Consider the following 19,552-nt stretch of genomic DNA (forward strand, 5'->3'; position numbering starts at 1 on the left):
TAGCGGCCTTTCCGCTTCCCTTGGTGGTGACCGTTAAGTCCGTTTTTAATTGATCTGTATGCTTAATATTTGCTTTAATTCAATGAAGTTTGACATAGAAACATGAAAACAGTGGAAAGGAATCGTCCTGGTGTTAGCATCAGCTCCTGACCTGCAAATTGTACCCTCGATAAAAAGAAAGGATTAGTTGACAAAGTTGATATCTGAAGTCCCTTCTTCTTCATTTTAATTGGTCGGTGAGGGAGAATTGACAAGATGAGTGCAGCGGGGAACTATTTTTAATTGCGCTGTGAGTGCAGCGACAAAAAAACGTGACAAGGGCGTTTTTTGCGCCAAGGGCCCTGAACTGCAGTGGTTTTGTAAAGAAAATGGAAAAATGCCGTTAGTGGACACAGGCCCTTACAGTTGTTGTATTTAAAATAAAGTGACCATTTCCTGCTGCATTTATACTTTTAGGACATGCAGCATATTTGACAGCTGCTGTTTTATAGTCAGCTCTGTATTTAATTAGCAGATTTGGATTTTATGTGAAAAATTATGATCAGATTGTAAAATATGATGTGATGTTATGGGTGTTTCACCGTGACCTTTTACAGCATTAATATGCTCCACACATGTTAATTTTTTACGTGTTTCTGTATCTTGACATTGCACTATTGCTGCTTTGTAGTACGTATTCCAACACTGATGTATGAATTCAAACCTCTGGATTACCATCAGCAGTTTCTTAGAAAGACAAATACCTTTCAGAGAAAAGAAAAGCTGGTACTTAATATGCAGAGGAAGTTGCAAAACCAGAAGTGAGAGATGCAGCAGCAGGGTAAAGTTGGTCAAGAAAATAGCAGAGAAAATATGTTGTTGAAACAGGCGCTGAAACCGCAGTCTAATAAAAATAACTTAAACACAATAAAAGCTCCAGTTGGGATTTCCCCTTAGCTTGGCCATGATTTAAGATCTGGAGGTCCACAACAACAAGGGCATGTTATTCATTCTTCAACAACATTGTTTTCCTGTGTTCAGCAGAGCAGCGAGGGGTTAGCCAGGGAGCATGGACACCACCCAACTGAAACACTAGGACGGCAGTCAGGATCCGTGATTCCTGAAAGGTTTTTTCTTCACCAGCAGCGGCAGAAAAATAGATAAAGAAGCCAAAATCAGCTTCATCACAGAAGCTTGAACCGGCTCCTCTTGTATTACTATCACAATGATTTCAGTGTGTTTCCAAAAGGGTCCAGGCTTTGCGATGTGACACCAGCGGAGTAAATACATCATTCAGGCAGCTGCTCCCTAAATTAGCACGATGGCACGGCCTGAGTAAACATGGCTATCTGCTGAGTCGCAGCCCAAACACTATCATAACACTTGAGCCCTGAGAGGCTAAGGACAACTTTTGACGGCATGTTTTCTGCACAGCCAACGCTAGCTTGTCAGTGAAGTACCCTAAAGACCTGTCCAAACAATAGTCCGCTCTCTTAGCAGCCTCTTCAAGTTGGTTCCATGTGTAGCAGAGCCCCCTGTCCCTCCCTCCCCCTTTGCTCTTTTTTTTCCATCCGTGTCTCCTGGTGAGGTCTCCTCGTCCTCATCGAGAATAAGTGACTATATAACAAATCGGCGAGGCGCTGCGGACCGCCAAGGTCACTGAGTTTGTGAGGGGAGCTGGCTAATGTTGCCCTCAGAGAGTATATGTTGCCAGTTTGAGCGGGATCCAGCTCTCGTATTGCTAGAGCTCAGTTCCCCTCCAGCCGGAGCTCAAATCCTTCCTGTGCCCTCCAGATGGATAACAGAAACCCTGTTTGGCTGGCTATCGATCCACCACGCTGCCCCACACCAAGGACTCTCCTCTCTGACATGAATATAACAACACTTTCCTAACCAGAGTGCTACATTTATAGTTAAGTCACAGTTAGATTTGCTATTTAAGGTAAATCAGGACACCCTGCAGGGGCAACATTGCACATACCCATTCTTTCTCCTTATCAGTTGCCTTCTCCCACAATCCTTTGCAACAAGCCTGCTCACTAACTTGCATCTGCCTTTTACTTTCTTAATCCTCCTTAAAATATAAGTTTGATTTACTTGTTTCAGTGTGTTTAAGCATCAGATATTACTAACAAACTGACACTAGACGAGTGTGCAGCTTTCACACAACAAACTCTCCGTCCTGCTCCGAGTTCACACATTAAAACGTGACTGCAGTAACCCGCCCGCAGCCTTGAAAGGAGAACAAAGTGTGTCACTAACATCTGCTACAGGTCTTGAGGGGCCTGCGGACCCCGCACAGACCTCTTATCAGAATTTCCGTACGCCTCTTTTCAGTTTGTGGCTAACACTGCTTGTGCTGACTACTTGGTTCCTCTTTCAGTCGAGGCATTCTGCCGTTTGTTGCTTCAATTGAAACTATGAGAACAGTACTTCCTGTTGAGAGGACCTTCTGCACAAAAGGTTTAACCGACACTTTAAAACATCCTTTTTTTAAAAACTAGGTGACAAGTTAAGAGTTATATGTTCTGACTGCCCCTGTGGTTTCTGCTTTAGAGCTGGGAAGGTTAGATTAGCTTGGATGCTGTGAAGCCTGTCAGTCACTCCGTCTGCTTGTGACAGTGATTTGTGTGGGATAGTGGGAGACTGCCAGAGTTAAAGTGCATGTTTCGAAATGTTTTCTCCTAGTTTGTTGAGCTTGTGTTATATATGTGGGAGTCTCAGCAAGAGGCTAGTCGAGGGCCAACTGCACTGCTTATGTCCCACTGTAGACTGTGTGTACTGTTCGCTAACAAATTAGCAGTGAAGCTACGACTCTATCCTCTTACTAAAGGCCCCTTCAATATGTGAACGTGGTCCTGGTCTAACTATTGTGTTCCAGAAATTTTATGAACCTATCTCACCATATGTTTCACTATACACTCATATGACCTCACACGTCTGCAGCTCACATCTTTTTCTACTGCACAGCGTTTATTAAACGAGTTTCAACATACTGCAGAGCAGATGATAAAGTGTCATTTGTGTAATGTCTTCTCTTTATATGGTCATGTTTAAAGGCTAAGTACCCTTTTTAAAATTGGGCCATATTTGTATATATTGATTAGCTATATTGGGGTGTAACTAGGGGTGGGAATCCCTGGGTAACTCATGATACGATGCAAGACGACACACGATGCGTGGCCCGTGATAAAGATAATATCACGATACTGCGATTCTGTGATAATGATATATTGCAAGCAATCATATATACACTATATCTGATTAACTTCTTCAGCTAATTCCTTTCTGTTCACGTGCTCCTTCATGTCCTAAGTGCCACCACAGTTCATGAAGTAGTGACGCGTTGAGTCAAAATCGCACCACTAGGTACAGGAGTGGACAGTTAGAACAGTTACAAACTCTTTTCAGCACATTAGGCCACGTCTAATGTATTTTTCAAAACGGAGTTCATCCTTCCTTTGTTTCCAAAAAAAAACCCCGTCCACACAAGCACGGTTATAAAAACAATCCCTGTCCGTGAAAACGAAAATCGTGGCCAATCAAAAGTCTGAAAAAATCTATTACCGGAAGACAGCGACCTCCGTAGTGCATGCCTGTGTGTACCCCAGTATAGTTGACGAGTAACTTTACATGTATGTGTACACATGATAAGGACGTCACAAGCCAAAAATGCCATTTACCCCGTGTACACGTCTCCGTGGAAACAGAGTTTCTAAAAGTTTTCACCCTGGTCAAAGTTTTACAAAAGATCTGTTTTCAGTGACCTAAAACATTTGTGTGCGGATGAAAGGCCGAAACGCTTTGTATTGTATTATTATTGTGTATTGTAACTATTTTTATTTGCATTGTACCATTTAATTAAAAATAAATACATAAAATTACATATGTTTTGCTTTGGCCCGTAGAAACTTAAATATCATGTAGTCACATTCTCGTGCCTCATCTTGCTTTTATTCTACATCCTGAAATTTAAACAATCTTTCGAACATTTTTTAAAAACCATCACAGACTCTATCATCATCAAGTGAGCACATGATGATCTCTGTGCTCACTGCTGTGTAATACTTCAGCTGAGCAGTCCTGGATGTAATACCAGATAAGGGAGCAGAGCTGCAGACCTGCTTCAAAAAAAATCTGTGTTTTGCTATTAACTCCCAAATCAAACAGTGTGATCCCAGATTCCTGCTTCAAAGTGAGGTAACAGATCCTCGAAGCACGGATCAGGTGAAAGCCGAGTGCAGACTCAGTTTGTAAAGAGTTCTGGGCACGTCGCCATCCACCTGGCACGGCCCCCGACAGGGAGGCGGCCACAACAGAGACCTGCCAGCTCCCAACAGAGGCTGGTTGCCAGGAGACGAGTGGCTCCTCCTCCTGGCTTTATTTACTGCACTCCTCATCAAGGTCATAGCCGGTGTCTCTGTGGCCGAGAGAGGATCGAGACACGTGGCCGGGAGAGAGAGGGAGAGGGAGAGATTGGACTGGAGAGTGTGTGGGGAGGCCGGTGGGGGAGGCTAAGTGATATTGTTAATCTCCATCTTGGCCTAAAAAACTACCTGTCAGCACCACTCTCTCCAAACAAAGCCCTCCTGATTTATATCATCTTTATAGGCTAATGTTATCTGCTGCTGCTCTGTGGCTGCTGCAGGTTCACTTCTGCGGGACCGAAACTCAATTTAAAATAATTTATTAGAATACGATTGTGCACAAATTGTTTTAAAGTGGTTATTTTAAGAAACAAGTAATGTGTTTTTTAATTATACTGCATATATTCTAAAATATTGTGCCCCTATTAACCATATTCACATAATTAATGCCACTAACAAATGTTATATCCGACCCTAACCCTGATGTTTATTTATGTTATTATACTTCTTTTTCAAATCGCTTGTTCTTCCTAACGAAAATCAAAAAATGGTGTACTTCCTGTGTCTTATTTAAACTTGAATTTTTTTATTTATTACTATTTACTTATTATTATTTCACTGCAGCTTCCTTTTTCTTTAAAAATATACATTTTGGTCACATGATGCTTCAATGCTGCAGATTCAAATATCTACTGGTTGTGAATATTTAAAGCATTTGGTAAGCCACACTGCAACATTCAAATCATGTGGATATAGTTCAATACATACAAGAGGAACATTAACACTATAAACATTACTATGAGGTCTTATTATCCCTGCAGCCCTGATATCTATTGTGTGCCTATCCTTCACAGCACTGTGCAGCAGCACTTCAGCCCACTCTCAGTCTGACATCCATTTACACTTCATTACTCAACATCTTGTACTCGTCACATGCACATGACTTTTCCCTGCCGGATCCACAGAAAGCAGATCAAAAGATATCCGAGCAGCGCCGAGTGTGAAGCCAAAAAAAAAACTCACATTTCGTCGGGCGCTCCAGTTTCCGCCTCCCTCGCTTCTTGCGCGGCGGCGTCAGACTCCCGTCCTTGTCTTTCTCCGAGTCCGGCTCGCCGCGGCCTGGCAGGAATCCGTTCTCCTGGGGCAAACTGAGGCTCTGACCGTGTGAGCTGTCCTCAGCCCGGCAGGAGGAAGGGTCTCTGGGGATCCCGTTCTCCACTTCCCTCCTCTCCTGTTTGGGGAAGCAGGCTTCGGACGTCCTGTCTCTGTGCCCGCCCACGTCTCCATTGTGGACCTGTGCCATGGACGGCCTACCCAGCCCTGTGTAGCTGTTGCCCACACTCACACTGCCTTTGAGAGAGCCGCAGCTCCCGACCTGCAGGGGAAAAAGAATGATGTTAACATCCTGGCAATGTATCATCTTTGGAGATTATTATTGCTGCGGCATTATGTTACAGTTTGATGTTCTGAAGGTGTAAAACAGCGTCTTCCCTGTCAGCAGTTATGACATATCTCTGGATATACTGTAGCTGCATGTACGATAAAGAAAACCATTCAACAATTCATCCAGCACGCTTGAAAAAAGGTCATCTCAGTGAGCAACAATAAAACAGCTGGCACTATCAGAGTGAGGATAAGCACTCTTCTGCCTCTGTTGGCTTAATGGGTTATTTAAAAGTACACGTGAATTAAAGCAATCATCCATTTCATGTAAGATAAGCTTAATTTCAGCCCTCAGCTCCATCTGGACCCAATCAAACACGTAGCTCCACTTCTACACTTATTAGTCAGTGAATTATTGCATTTCCCATTCAGCTCTGTAAAACTAGAGTTGTAAACTTCAAAGCCGTGCCAGTAAACCTGCTGTACAGCCATTAACTCGCGAGCGAGGAAAGGATTACACTCGGGTTCATCAGGTACACGGCGGAGCTTCCTGTAGCCGTGCAATCATCATTACAGCAGCACGGAAATATGACAAGAATGTTGGCTGTTTGACAGTGAAGACGTTTTCACTCCGTCCAGCTTGGAACGCCCAGTTAAACTATTTCATTCTTTGCAGAGGAGTGAATTCAAAGAGAGCTGACCCCTTCTAAAGCTACAGCTGCAGACTTTCAGCTCTTAAGGTTTAAGAGCTAAAAAAGCAGCGATCGCTCGGGAAGAACTACAAAAGGAATGTTTCAACTCAAACATTTAAAGAGACGTGATCTATGCGTCTCTGCTTCTGCCTAAAAATAGCCACCAAAAAAAAGACATTTTCTCAGACAATCTCATTACTGGGTCACTGGGAGCAGAAAGTGGAGCATGTCTTGTGAGATCAGACTGTCAACACTGATGAGAGCAGCTTTCATCCCCTGTAGGTATAGGCGCTGCAGTGTGCATTTAAGGCAAGAGACAGCAATGCCTCGGGAGACAGCTGCAGATGATATTTAGCAAACTCAAGATCCTGTGCTAGAAGCTAAAAGGTCAAATGTGATCTTATTCTAGCAGATTGCATCGGAAAGCACAAAGTAAAACTGGCTCCAGTGTGACCCAGAGACCTATAAAACGTCTGAGTAATGAATGCAATGCAAATTATTTGCAACCAAAATGCAAAATAAACTTGCGTAAAAGTGGTACTGTATCGTAAAACAGAGCTGCATCAAGCCAAAGTTGGTTTTAAGCATTCCTCGCAGCCCGCAGAGCTCTGAATGACTTCATGGTTGTAGTAACAGAGAACAAATTAACTGTAAATTCTCAACAGTTGCTCTCACACAAAGAGCTGTGCGCTTGTAAATCTGTTTGACACGATGAATGAACACAACAAGCTCCGGCGTTATTAATATTCTCACTCATTTATAACCAGAAAAAGAGGCTGCAGTGTGAAAGTCAAACACATGCACATACACTCGGCTAATAGGCTCACACACACACATGCACACACACAGAAACAGTAAACACAACTGTCGCTGAAAGAATTACGCAACAGATTAGTGGCCCAGTGAACTACATGTGGCCCCAGCCAGAGGTCAAAGGTCGCGGTGGGTAAACGAGGCAGCTCAGACAGGCAGGCAGAGGTCAAAATAAAACACTGGCGACATCATGCAGCTCTCTGCTGCAGCATTCAGATACACATACATGTAATCCTCCCGTCTGCAGAGCATTTTCTGTCCTGTGTCTGTCGTTCTGGTCTCATCTGCATTATTTCCAACCACATCAGGCAGATATTTTCCAATACATGAGCTCTGCGACAGCTACTGTACTCTACCAGCTTAGACAATGGATATTGTGTGATGTTTTGAGTACAAAGTAGTATATGTGGTGTTTCAGAAGGCTTAAACAACTCTTTCATTTTTATTCAAAGGCATGGGACGCTACGTAATTTCAGTTTCATTGCAACTAAACAGATATTTGCAGAAATTTGGCACTTTTTAACTCCTGTATTTCAAGCGTCTGAATGAGCATTTAGGTCATCATTTGAGACTTAAAGACGGTCTTCGGTTATTCCAAAAGGCCACACTTGATGGTGGACCGAAACGCCTGATGTTATACAGAGGGTGGAGATGTGATTAGGGCTTGTCACCATAGCCACATCGGGCTGATGTTCTCCACAAAATAAGCACTGTGAAAGCCACTGTCCTCGACAAGCTTAGCACCAAACAGCTGGCGACCATTGAGGAGCTTTAAGCAACTAATAAGCTGAAACAAAAGCTGAAATTTGGATTAGTGCTGCTTTCATTTTAGATTTGTAATGAATGAATTCTGTATTTTTAAAATGACAAATTAATATGAATATTTTTAAGCCCCATTAAAGGTGATTTTAGGCAGTGCTTCTCAACTGGTCTAGCCTCAGGACCCACCAGCTCCTCCTTAACGACTAATCGCGACCCAGAATTCTGAAAACTTTCAATCGCTCAAATGTATTTAATGAAAAATGGTGCAGTTTAATACAGTAGTATTAACAGTACAGTAGTATAAACAGTAGTACAAACAAATTAGCAGCCTTTTTTCAACAGACTTAACTCAGAGTGCATAATGAATTCAGCCACTGTAGGGCTCATCAAGCTTCAAGAATGTAAATGTAACTGTAGCTGGGATTACCTAATCAGTGGATACATGGAGTGTGAATAAACTAAACTACTACTGCACGCACGTCATAGGAAGCCCATGTCTTTCAAAATAAAAGCGCAGCATAGACCTTTTCTTTTTTCAAGCACACATCCGCGACTCACTGAAAACAGCTCCGCGACCCACTTTTGGGTCCTGACCCACCAGTTGAGAAACACTGATTTAAGGGATGTCTCAAAAAAGACAAGAGATGCACTTAAAAGAAAATGCTTCAAGCATTTCCTGTTTTATTGACATATATTTTTACTTGTTGTTCAGTAAGTTTCTCAATCAACTCATCAATTACCTCATAGTCTTGAAACAACATATACCCACCAGCATGCAGCCAGTCTGTCTTAGATTAAACAACAGGTTTCACTCGAACGGTCTTTAACGCAACACTTTATTGATCTCAATTAGGTGCAAATGTAATATTATAAATTTAGGACCGATTCAAACAAGCGGAGGATATCTTAACCTCCTTCAGACTATCTGAAAACGCTGAATGTTTCACCCTGGCCCCAAAGCGTAGCAAGGTCAGTTAATAAGTAAAATATAAAACGCTTAGCAGTCTTCAGGACCTTATTTGACCTGCTCCATGGTTACCGTCTGTTTCTACCTGACATTTAATTATTAGCACAAAAACAAAAACCTCTAATCCATGTCAGAATATCTTCATAACTCAACTAAAAACCCAAATAACGCCTCATAGAGAGCATATTAAGATGGCAAGAACATGTGTGTTAGTGTCTCATACACAGAATAATAACAGTGAAACACCTATACGACTGGAGCGTCTGGCACATGTGGTCAGCCCCCCACAGCTGTGAAAACACTCCCCAAGGCACCCTGATCCTGACTATACCTCCTCTTCATCTGTTATTGGTAGTTCCCCTCAGCTGCTTTAAATACACGCCGACACAAACCCCGAGGCATATTGCTCCCTAACATACCTGTCTGTAAATGTTTTTGTAATCCCTGTTTTGGTTTGTTGAATCACACAGTGAGAATTAATTAACACGATTTAAAGCAGAGGCTTATGCAAATGATAACATCTCAGGGAACAAAACACTCAGATACACGAAGGCCCCAGAGTCATTATTAAATCAGCGCTTTAAACTACAAAAACACATCACAAACAGATTGTAAATGGCGCTAGTGCAAGGTCGGTGAGGCGGCTGAGACACATGGTGGAGACTGTGTGATGTTTATGAGTACAAAGAAGCGTATGTGCAGTTTCAGAAGGCTTCAGCAACTCTTTAATTTCTATACAAAGGCATGGGACGCTACGTACTTTCAATTTCATTGCAACTATACATAGATTGCAGAAATTTGACACATATTTCAAGCATCTGAATGAGCATTTAGGTCATAATGTAAGACATAAAGCCGGGTAGTTCAGTTATTCCAAAAGGCCACCCTTGATGGTGGGACGAAAAGCCAGATGTTCCACAGAGGGTGGAGATGTGATTAGAGCTTGGTACCAATACCAATACCAGTACCCTTTATGTGATACGTTTACCAATATAATACCTCAAATTAGCGCCCATTTTCTCAACTTCATTTAATAACCATCATGAAAATAGAAGCATCCAGTGGCCTCAAATTGGCTGCGAGCAAAACCGTACAAGTTTCGTAGATCTAGGTGCAAAAATAATCTAGTTCCGGCAGGTTTTTTCCTGCATTTAAAACTTACGAAGCGGCCGCCTTTGTCAAATTTAGCACCGTCCCCAGCCCAGTCAAAGCCTGATGTGTGTTTTCATGAAAAACGCAGGTTTCCAACAAGGACAGCGCTCAGTGAATTTGTCATTTTTAACTGCAGTTACGGCATTACGTTGATGTGGTGGCAGCACTGTATCCTAATCTATTGATTTTATGTTTTAATTGATTTCATTTTGGGAAGGTACCACCTCCGCCTCATTATGAGCCAGGAACAACCCTGTCAGGTATCATTTGACTACCACAGCTGGGTTATTGCGGTCAATGGTTTCAAAGACCAAGCCCACGTCTACAATGGTTCCAATTGGCACCATGTCATACAGCTTCGGACAGTCTCTCCTCAAAGGCATTATTTGATTAGTTTGAAGATGAGAGCTTCAGACAGAAGTTCAAACCCTACATACTTAATGACCTCCACTCATCTATCAGCCTATCGCTGCATGAAGTTAGGCTGATAGTCTGAAAAGTAAAAGAAATGTTCGACCCAGCCCCCACATTCCTGACATCTAAAAGGTGTGGGGGGAGGCAGCCTGATTCTAAGCCTGTGGATCATTAAACGTATTTCCCGTTTGTTCAGTATATGATTTTCAGGGTAGGGGAGAGGGGTCAAATGCTGCGTGACCAACCGACAAGCTCCAGTGCTTTTTTTGAGGAGGCAGAGCATCTGAAACACCCTCATGTGGTTGATGGCATTGCAATGTCCTATAATATCTGCAATCCGACATTCACTTCATGCAGTGATTGACCAGCAGCCGTGGGAGGTGTGAAGGGAGGTCGCTCTCTTTTTTTTTCATCCTTTGAACAACTACTTCTGTCACTTCTCACATGTACAGCAGGATGGATTTCATCCAAGAGAGACCGTCTGAGATCTTTGACCATTGATCACGTCTTGTTCTCCTCGGTGACAGCAGCATTTTCACCCAAGATTGGACAAGTTTTTTATTTAGCATTCCCCAACCAAAACCAATTTGGACCAGCGTGGGACACAAGGTTAGACTAAACACATTCTTGAAGGGTTTGCAGTCCTTTATGGGCCCACTCTTTCTATCAAAAGCAGAAACTTTGGAACTTAAAAAATGTGACATAAATGCTGCTCTTCTCCTGGACTAGCTAATATCTAATCTCGACTGTGCGCAATATTTAGCGAACATATTGAAAATCTTATAGTTAAAATTTCTGACATGTCCCGTCAACACTTACCGGAAACTGCTTGCGCTTCCTTCCAGGCTTGCCAACTTTAAATGAGGCACTACTTTTAGCTGGCTTCTCCTCCGTCCTCAGGTCCATGTCCAATATTGTGCTTTCACCCTGTTAACATAAAAAACAAACCATAAACAACATGATTTGAACTCAGTAAGGTGTAGTAATCAAAGTAGCACTGCTCAGTTTCTCAGGGAATGCCACATTTACACTTCAGGCCTGCTAAGTGTTTCAGCACAGCCAAAGATGCAGCGGGAGATCTGCAGGACACACTAAACTGCGCCATACTGAAACACTTGAACATTTTGGGGTGGGTGGGGGTACAGCGGCGGGTCCTTGAGTGTCTCTGGCTGAGTGGACAATGAGACAGATAGAAAGTGAATGGCACGTTCCTTTGAACTTCGCGAAGGAAAAAAGCTCCACGGACGCAGCGCTGACCTTCCACAGACAATCCCCTCTTGACACCGTTACAAAGACGTTGACCGGCCCCCGCCTTCCCCTCGCTGCAATTTCCCTTTGATTAATAAAACTGTCTACCCCCATGAACAAAGCCGCATGTCCGCCACCACCAAGTACCCCTGTGGTTGATGGGAGAAAAGATGATCCTAATGTAGATGCTTTGAGTTCCAATATTGACTGAATAGGACCACCAGCACCAGGTCTGAATGTAAATGAGACTGCAAGGCCGTCGCTGACAGCTGCGGTGGGGGGGGGTTGGAGGGCTGGGTCCTTATTAAATTCCTTCAGTATTGAATGTGAGATTCCCCTACAAGATAAATGAGCTCTCCACACTGTAAGGCATTCTGCAGGAGTCACTCTGCTGACTTGTTGTTAAGTACTTGTGTTTTTATCTCGGGCACTGAGGCGCAGGAGGACCTGACAGAAGGTTACTGTAACATGACTTTGTCTTTGTAAAACGGATGGTGTTAAATACAGCGAGAGGATTCAGTGACTTAATTACAGGGGGAAAGTAGGGGAGACCAGGGCCAGGTGCACCACCTTCAATTCCTCAATAAGAAGCAAACTAGAGTGGCAGCATTGCAGACTACACGTGCGGTTGCATCTTAAACATGCTTAAAAACATTACTGATTTTTGGATGTTAGGAACCTTTTCATATTTCAAAGAGCAGTTATGGGACTCCGCCCCCTTTTTATTGTATGTGTGCTGCAAGAATTGGGAATAACTGTAGCTCTTAGGCCCTGTGTCCACTGAGCGCCAGCATCTATTTTCAGTTGTTCCCAATGAGGACATAGCGTATGCGCTCTGAGCGCTTCGAGTTGAAAATCTCGGAACTTTTGAGAAAGACTTTTTTCAGGCAACCAATCAGATGGGGCGCCACTCGTCACCCTGGTTACAACCAAACACAGTATCACAATAGAGACCGAAAAGCCCATTTGTGGGAGCAGATCGGCAGGACACTAAATGTTGCAGATAAGTGTTGTGCTTTTATCACCCTATGCATTGTAAGCTTGTTGTTAGCTGTGTAGTAAGTTAAACTTATTGTTGTCATAGAATCAAAACCTGCGTGCAGCGTTATTTCTCTAACTGCACAAGCACTCCTTAGCGCCCTGCCAGCACTTTTCTGCTAGAACAAGAAGCAATGCGGACACGGGGCCTTAGGCTCTGGAATCTCTTCATCTCCAATTTGCAGACATCTTTGCTATCGTCGTCTTTTAAATGATCATTCTTCAACTTTGGATGTTTTTACTTATCCTGCTGTGTGTCGCTCTTACGGTTTCGCACTGGTTGCATGATATAAACATCAATACCCCGGCTCAGCTCAGCCCGACTTCTTGCGGACATTTTATTGTGAGGCTGATAGGAAAAAGTCTGCATAAAGTCGGGGTGAAAAATCTTCCAGGAGTGCATAAAAGAAGTGAGCATGGCATTACAATGTGTTTTATAAGCTTCCTTTGAATTCCCTTGAATTCAGCATATTGGTAATCACCATCTTGTTTATTGTTACAACAGAGATTACCTTATTTGGATGAGGGGGTTGAGACGCATTGCTTGTCGCAAACACAATGTTAGATGCGAGAAGTTCCATATTTGCACTTGAGTGTGCATGACTCAGTACATCACATAGCTGACTAACTAGAGGGAGATAAACCATTTTTGGTAACAGCCATGAAACACAGCTTTTGACAAGGCAAAAACCTTTGGAATGGTAATAGACACAATCTGACTGATCACAGTATGAGTTCTTATACCGGCCAGGAGCCTCATCGCCCTCTCTCTCTGCTCTCTTTTCCATCAGCTGTCCATTAAGGGCAAATATGCCATAAAAACATTCTCAAGAAAAACTGGACCCGTGCCCGCGCCGAGCCCTTCAGACTCTTCTTGTTAAATAATTTAAAAGATGGAGGATGTTAATAAACACAGGCAGGAATTTCAAAGGTCAGGCCATGTTTCATCCTGAGAGTGTTTGCTGCTGAAATGGAATAAATCCATCAACCATTAGTGTCCCGGGGTGAAAAACTGATTTGCATAAAGAGATGGATGTGATCAGAGGAACTGATGCTGTGATTAATGGGCTCAGGGTTATAATTGATAAAATCTGCTAAAATCATCACAGAATATTCAACAATGAATTCCTGATTAAGACTGCAGAGGTTATAGACGGGGCTTATTTTAAATGTAGATGCTTTAGTGACAGAATGTGTTTTGCAGATGGTGCCCGTTCATTGTGTGATTACTAATAGAAAGCCTGGTGCTTAGTTTTTCCTTACAGGGCGGCACAATTTGCATAGATAATAGCACGTTTTGAGTGCAGCCTGGTGTGCGGGCTCATTTGGGAACCACTTACATGGATGACACAATTCAGTGGTGCCTGCAGAAACAGCGAACGCAACACCATCCAATTCCCAACCCGAGAGCTCAGACACACTGAAGGAGAACAAGACGCCATTTTCACACACAGCTTCACCCTAATATTTTCTGGAAAAAAAAGCACACAGAAAAACCTGAAATATGATTTGTTGTTGCCTGGGGTGAACCCTACTACACTGTCAATATCTCTCCACTATTTCCGTCTGGATAGCCGGTTATTTAAGGCAATGTCTGTTGCCTGGCAACAGGACTAAGGGCAGTACTGTGTAATGGGAACGTAGAGGAAGAGGACAGATATCCCCCCCCCTCCTCCCCTCCCCAGTATAAAAGCTGTAGAGCCATTCCAGCTCCAGCTAAACCTCCACCAGCCAACGCCCACGTCACCAACCACCATCACACCAGCAAATGTCACATAATACGGCTGCATCCCCAGTGATGCTGCTGTGGCATCAGTGATGCTGCAGTTACACGCACACACACACACACGGTGATGATGAGGCTGTCTGCATCATGAAAGGTGACACGGCACTCCACACGCGGTCGGATTCTTCTTTAAAAATCGGACTCTTTCTTCGATAAACTGAAGCAATCAATGCAGGCAGAGTGAATTCCAGGAAGTCTTTGGATTGCAGAGATCAATGAGGCTTACTCTTGACTGATGGATTGACTCCATTCATAAAATTGGGAGAGGTTTTAAGCGGCATTGAGCTGTAGTGACTGTACAAACCACATCCTCTTATTTCAAGACTCCATTAATGTAATATCAAAGTATTTACACCTACAAAGGCCCACACACGCATGCACACGTCCTCTTTATAGATATTTTTCTATAAATACTTAAAAGGGCTCACTGTGCTACCTCACTGCTAGATGAGTGATAAATCTCCTTTTAAATCAGCTGTGGTGGATTTCAGGCCTTTAAACATTTTTAATTTTATAGCACTGCTAGCTTATCAAAGGCAATAAATAACAAAACAAAACATGACTGAATGAACTCTTTGAACCCACTGGCTATAAAATAGAGATAACCAGCGTCATTCACAAACATGCCAATTGTCAGAGGAGGCTCGTGAAAATCTAAAGCGAGCTCCCTGAGGCACCTTTTTTTATATTCTACATTTTACGTGTTTCCTTACCATTCTGCTTCCAGGTGAGTCGGTGTAGTCTGAGCCTTTGTATGTAGCGCTGTTGGTGTTGGTGACAGTGTTGGACGGCATCGTTGCGGGTCTTGTGGGTGATGTGTGATGCTGGGCGATGAAGATGAGGTTAAAATAAACTCAAAGAAACACAAAAAAATGGAATGAGAGATGATCCCTCTTCTCTCTGCTCTCCTGGAAGATAAGACAATCAACATGTTTATTAATCGCACATTATTAGATATCAGTTTTATAGAGTTTTGATGCTTTTTTCTAGAAGTGAGCTCAGTATCATTTGGTTAAATTGCATTTTGTGTCATAAAGAGGCTTTTTCTAAGCATCAGCTTTCCTTTTGTTGAGTGTACGTCATGTATAGGAAGGCTGCTATAGGATACTGTATGGCTTCTATCGCCTATAGGGCCTAGGCCACTTTTTTTTCTTTTTTACACCACATGGATGTATGGCTGTACAGTAGTCGACATTAAACGGCTGCTGGTTCTCGCCAAATAACCAGAAAACGCTGCTAAATAATTCCAACAAGATGATATTGTTTGATACATTACGTACAGTATTAATTTTTAATTTCACCTGACGTGTCTGGGTTAAAGTTACTCCAGCAGTCAGCCACGCGCACACAGCAGAGAAGCAGTTACAGTAATACTCTCGTGGAAATGTGCAAAAAAAATCATACGCCTTTATGTCTTTTATCATATGGGATGTGTTAGATATCCTCCAAGGGTTAAGTCCAGACTGATGACAGCCTGTTCTAATTTATTTTAAAGGTCTCTTCGCTCCTAAAAGATAATTGCAAGCATCAACCAGAACGTGTTATCTTAGAAAATCATTTATTATAAGGCGACACATGCGTCTAATGTCACCGCATATCCACGCACATCAAGCCATAAGCAGGCCACGCGCTTCCCTTTCTGCCATCAGCTCTCATGCATTAATTATTCAATGTGCTATGCGTTAAAATGGTAAAGTTTCAGACGTCTTTCTAGCAAGGGAAGTCTGCAGTGTGACCCAGGGGGATGTGGCTCTTTTACAGGCCACGGACACTGAAGCAGGATAAAGCCCTTTTTTTATATCACTAATATTATGTTTAATGAGGCCGGTGATTTCTGGATCCTGGTTCTGTGCTGTAAATTCGCTCAAGTTCATGTGCACATCGCGATATCCAATCAGCACATCTGCAAAAAAAAGCAAATCGCTATTTCCCCATTTGCCATCGAGCGCCTTCCGCTCTCAGGGCTTTCACGTTTTTTTTTTTGTTCACATAAAGGTTCCCCTTCCTGCTTCAGCTACCAGTGCCGGGTTAAACCGAGTGAAATGCGTGAATCGCTGTGTGTTCGTTACCCGATTTTCCCAAGTCCCAGGCCTGACCCTTTTTGTCTCGCTTGCTCCCGGAGCCTCCTTCCTCTTCTCTCCCCGTCCTCCACCTCCCCAGCCGGCCAGCTCGCTTCCAGATGCACCGCTCTCACTGCAGGAGCCCGCAGACCGTCTGCCGGCTGCCGCGTGGTCCTAAAGACCGCCAGAGTGTGTGGAGGTGTAGAGGGGGGCGGTGTGAGACTTGTGGGTTATTACCATCGACCCCCCTTATTCACAGACGTGTAGAGTTAGCATATAAGGTAACACTTTATATTAGTGAAAGTAGTTGCATATTGACATGTATATTAGTTGCATATTGGCCATAATATATCACTTATTAATGACTTATTTTGCATGACTATATTGTAACTAATTAATGACAATAGCCAAGCGTTTTGCCTCTATAACCCCCGTATTACTGATTATAATAAGTATGGAAGTTGTACTGTATATAAAGACTAATAAAGAGCAAATATGCTGATAATGTGCATACTAATAGGCAATTGCTTAATGATAAACATGTGTTCCTTATTATAAAGACCCTGTATGACATATAAAATTCCCCCTTGGGAGTGGTACTAAGTGGTAAAACAACTGAAAAAAGAACTTTATTTATTTAGGCATTTTGAATTATTTTAACATCTATTTGGTATATGACAGATATAGACAGTAAGGTGATAAACCAAGCTGTGTCACATGCAACAAAGCGGGCACATGTGAATCATACTAGACGCACCTCAGATCACTAGGCCCCATACACGTCTCAACATTTCAATGTAAAATTTTAAACAACATGTGAAGCACTCCCATGCTAAAATTTTTGAGTAATGTTACACATAAGAGGCATTTGAGTGGCCTCGAGACCCCGTAGGTACCACTCTGGTCGTCCTAATTGCCCCTCTGATGGGAGCAAAGAAAACTACCCGGCTCTTATTTTCGGCACTTACCTTTACAGAGGTTTGGTTTATGTGGATTTAATTGCTGAGGTGACACTGTGCAGGCCAAACAGCAACAGTCCAGACCTGTTTGAGGTGATATCTCCCTCCACATACATGTGTATTTCATGGTCGCACAACAGGTCAACACAATATGTGGCATTTAAAATGCACATTGTAACTCAACAGATTTTATGTTTAAGAATGATCTTTATCTTAAGAAATTATTTACCTAAATTTAGTATTTATTAACAGCGTCAACCCTATGTAAAGAACATAAATTATACAACAAACTCATTTTATCGAAATGCTGACTTAATGAACACAGGAACCCAAGGAGACTTTACATTTCTAATTTGCTGAGTTTATTGGCCCCATGGTGGCTGTGGGGCCCTTAGCAGCCATGTGATTAGCTGATGCCTCAGGCCAGCTTTGAGGCCTAGTAAAGTGAAGCATGCTTCCTATACTGCCTGTTCTGATAATACTAAGTTTACGCTACAGTATGAGCTTATTGCCTACATACAATGTTTGAATGCACAGCTGTGTTTGCAATTATGTCTGTGGTTTTTATTTTATCTTCTTTATCTTCAAATGTTTTTATAGTTAATTGTTATCTCGAGATAAAGATTATTTTCTTGTCATAAGTAGTTTATTACCAGTTGTTAGGTATGATTTGTCATTTGTAGATCCGAACATGCATGCAGGAGTATGTAGCTCCTCTCATACAGTCGCTTTTATCCACTGAGGAAATGCTTCATCAAACACCGCATCTTCATTCCATTTCCTAGAGTGCAGCTTGAACAAGATATCAAATCTCTTATCATACTCTTTCCATTAACCCTACAACAGCCAGCCACTGCACCCAGCATTTATCCCGCACACGCCCACTAGACGGAGACACAGCGAGTTCACATACTGCCACATGCAGGAGGGCGAAAGGCTCGCTGAACAGCTCCCTGTGAGGCAGATTGAGAGCCTTTGAGGGGCAACGAGTGAGACAGGAAACAAGTGTGCAGAGGGCGAATGTGCTTCACTGATCTGGAAGCGGCCGCGTCTCCTCTTACTCATGGAGTCAATGGATCTGAGTGGTTCATCTGAGGGCAGCAGCCGCAGACAGGAGCAGCGTGATACCGGGTTGCCTCCCTCTAGAAACCCACAGAGGAGGATGCTGATAGGTCAAAGTGTCTCGACACCATCTCGCTCTTACAGTTATTGTGTCTTAAGAAGTAGGAAAAAGGCCAGGGTATGTTTTTGATTTTGGTCTGTAGGAGAAGCAGGAAGGGGTATTGTGTTGAAGAGAAACAAGGGGCGAGTCCAGCACAAGAAACATAGATTTATTTAAAGGTTTTATTTACCTCAATGCCCATGGGACAAACCACTGAAACCGATACCATGTGCTGCATGAGTAGGTGTACAGGGCCGTTCTGTGGAGTAAGACATAGTGTCAAGGAAAAGGACCATCTGGCGTCAGTGTGAAGCGGTGACAAAAAAATAAAATACAGTGTACACTTAAACTGAAATGTTTGTTTATATGTTGGAAATCATTTAAGTGGCTGTCTGCAGCTGTGCTTCAGCTTCTGTGTAGGAACTCCAGCCAGCTTCTCCTAACAGGGACCGTGCCGACTGTTATCTACTGTACATAGTACACTTACTATTGATAAGTACCTCATACAACCCCACTTCAATCAAACCAAACTATCCCTTTAAGTCTTCTATTTTTGTGGTCATTTTGTGAGGTGCCGTTGACTTACCAACAAAATATAGTTACGTTATGGATCAGCTTTAGCCTAGTCGCCCCCTGACCCCTGTAGGCACGTTCAGTAATGCATGTAATAAAGTAAAAAGTACAATATTTAACACTGGAAAACAGTGAAGAAGTAGTTAAAGAGGGGGTATTATGCTGTTTCACATTTTAAGATATATACATAATGTTAC

The 19,552-nt window shown here is 42.8% G+C and overlaps 1 protein-coding gene across 2 annotated transcripts in view; it reads right to left on the reverse strand.

Annotated features, from left to right (window-relative positions):
• dnmt3ab (DNA (cytosine-5-)-methyltransferase 3 alpha b) overlaps window positions 1–16,752 on the reverse strand; it is a 40,191-nt gene extending 23,439 nt beyond the window's left edge. For both annotated transcript variants that reach the window (XM_069661187.1, XM_069661186.1), the window contains exons 1-4: window positions 16,671–16,752; window positions 15,315–15,509; window positions 11,349–11,456; window positions 5,370–5,721 (exon numbers count right to left, since the gene is read on the reverse strand). In XM_069661187.1, the coding sequence (XP_069517288.1) occupies window positions 5,370–5,721; window positions 11,349–11,456; window positions 15,315–15,395 (541 nt within the window). In that variant the 5' untranslated portion in view covers window positions 15,396–15,509; window positions 16,671–16,752. The remainder of the gene's footprint in view (window positions 1–5,369; window positions 5,722–11,348; window positions 11,457–15,314; window positions 15,510–16,670) is intronic.
• Window positions 16,753–19,552: the final 2,800 nt, after the last annotated feature.

This window comes from Semicossyphus pulcher, unplaced genomic scaffold (genome assembly GCF_022749685.1).
Source record: "Semicossyphus pulcher isolate SPU_LCO1_2020_fin unplaced genomic scaffold, fSemPul1.0.p SCAF_14, whole genome shotgun sequence".
NCBI classification, from domain to species: Eukaryota; Metazoa; Chordata; class Actinopteri; order Labriformes; family Labridae; genus Semicossyphus; species Semicossyphus pulcher.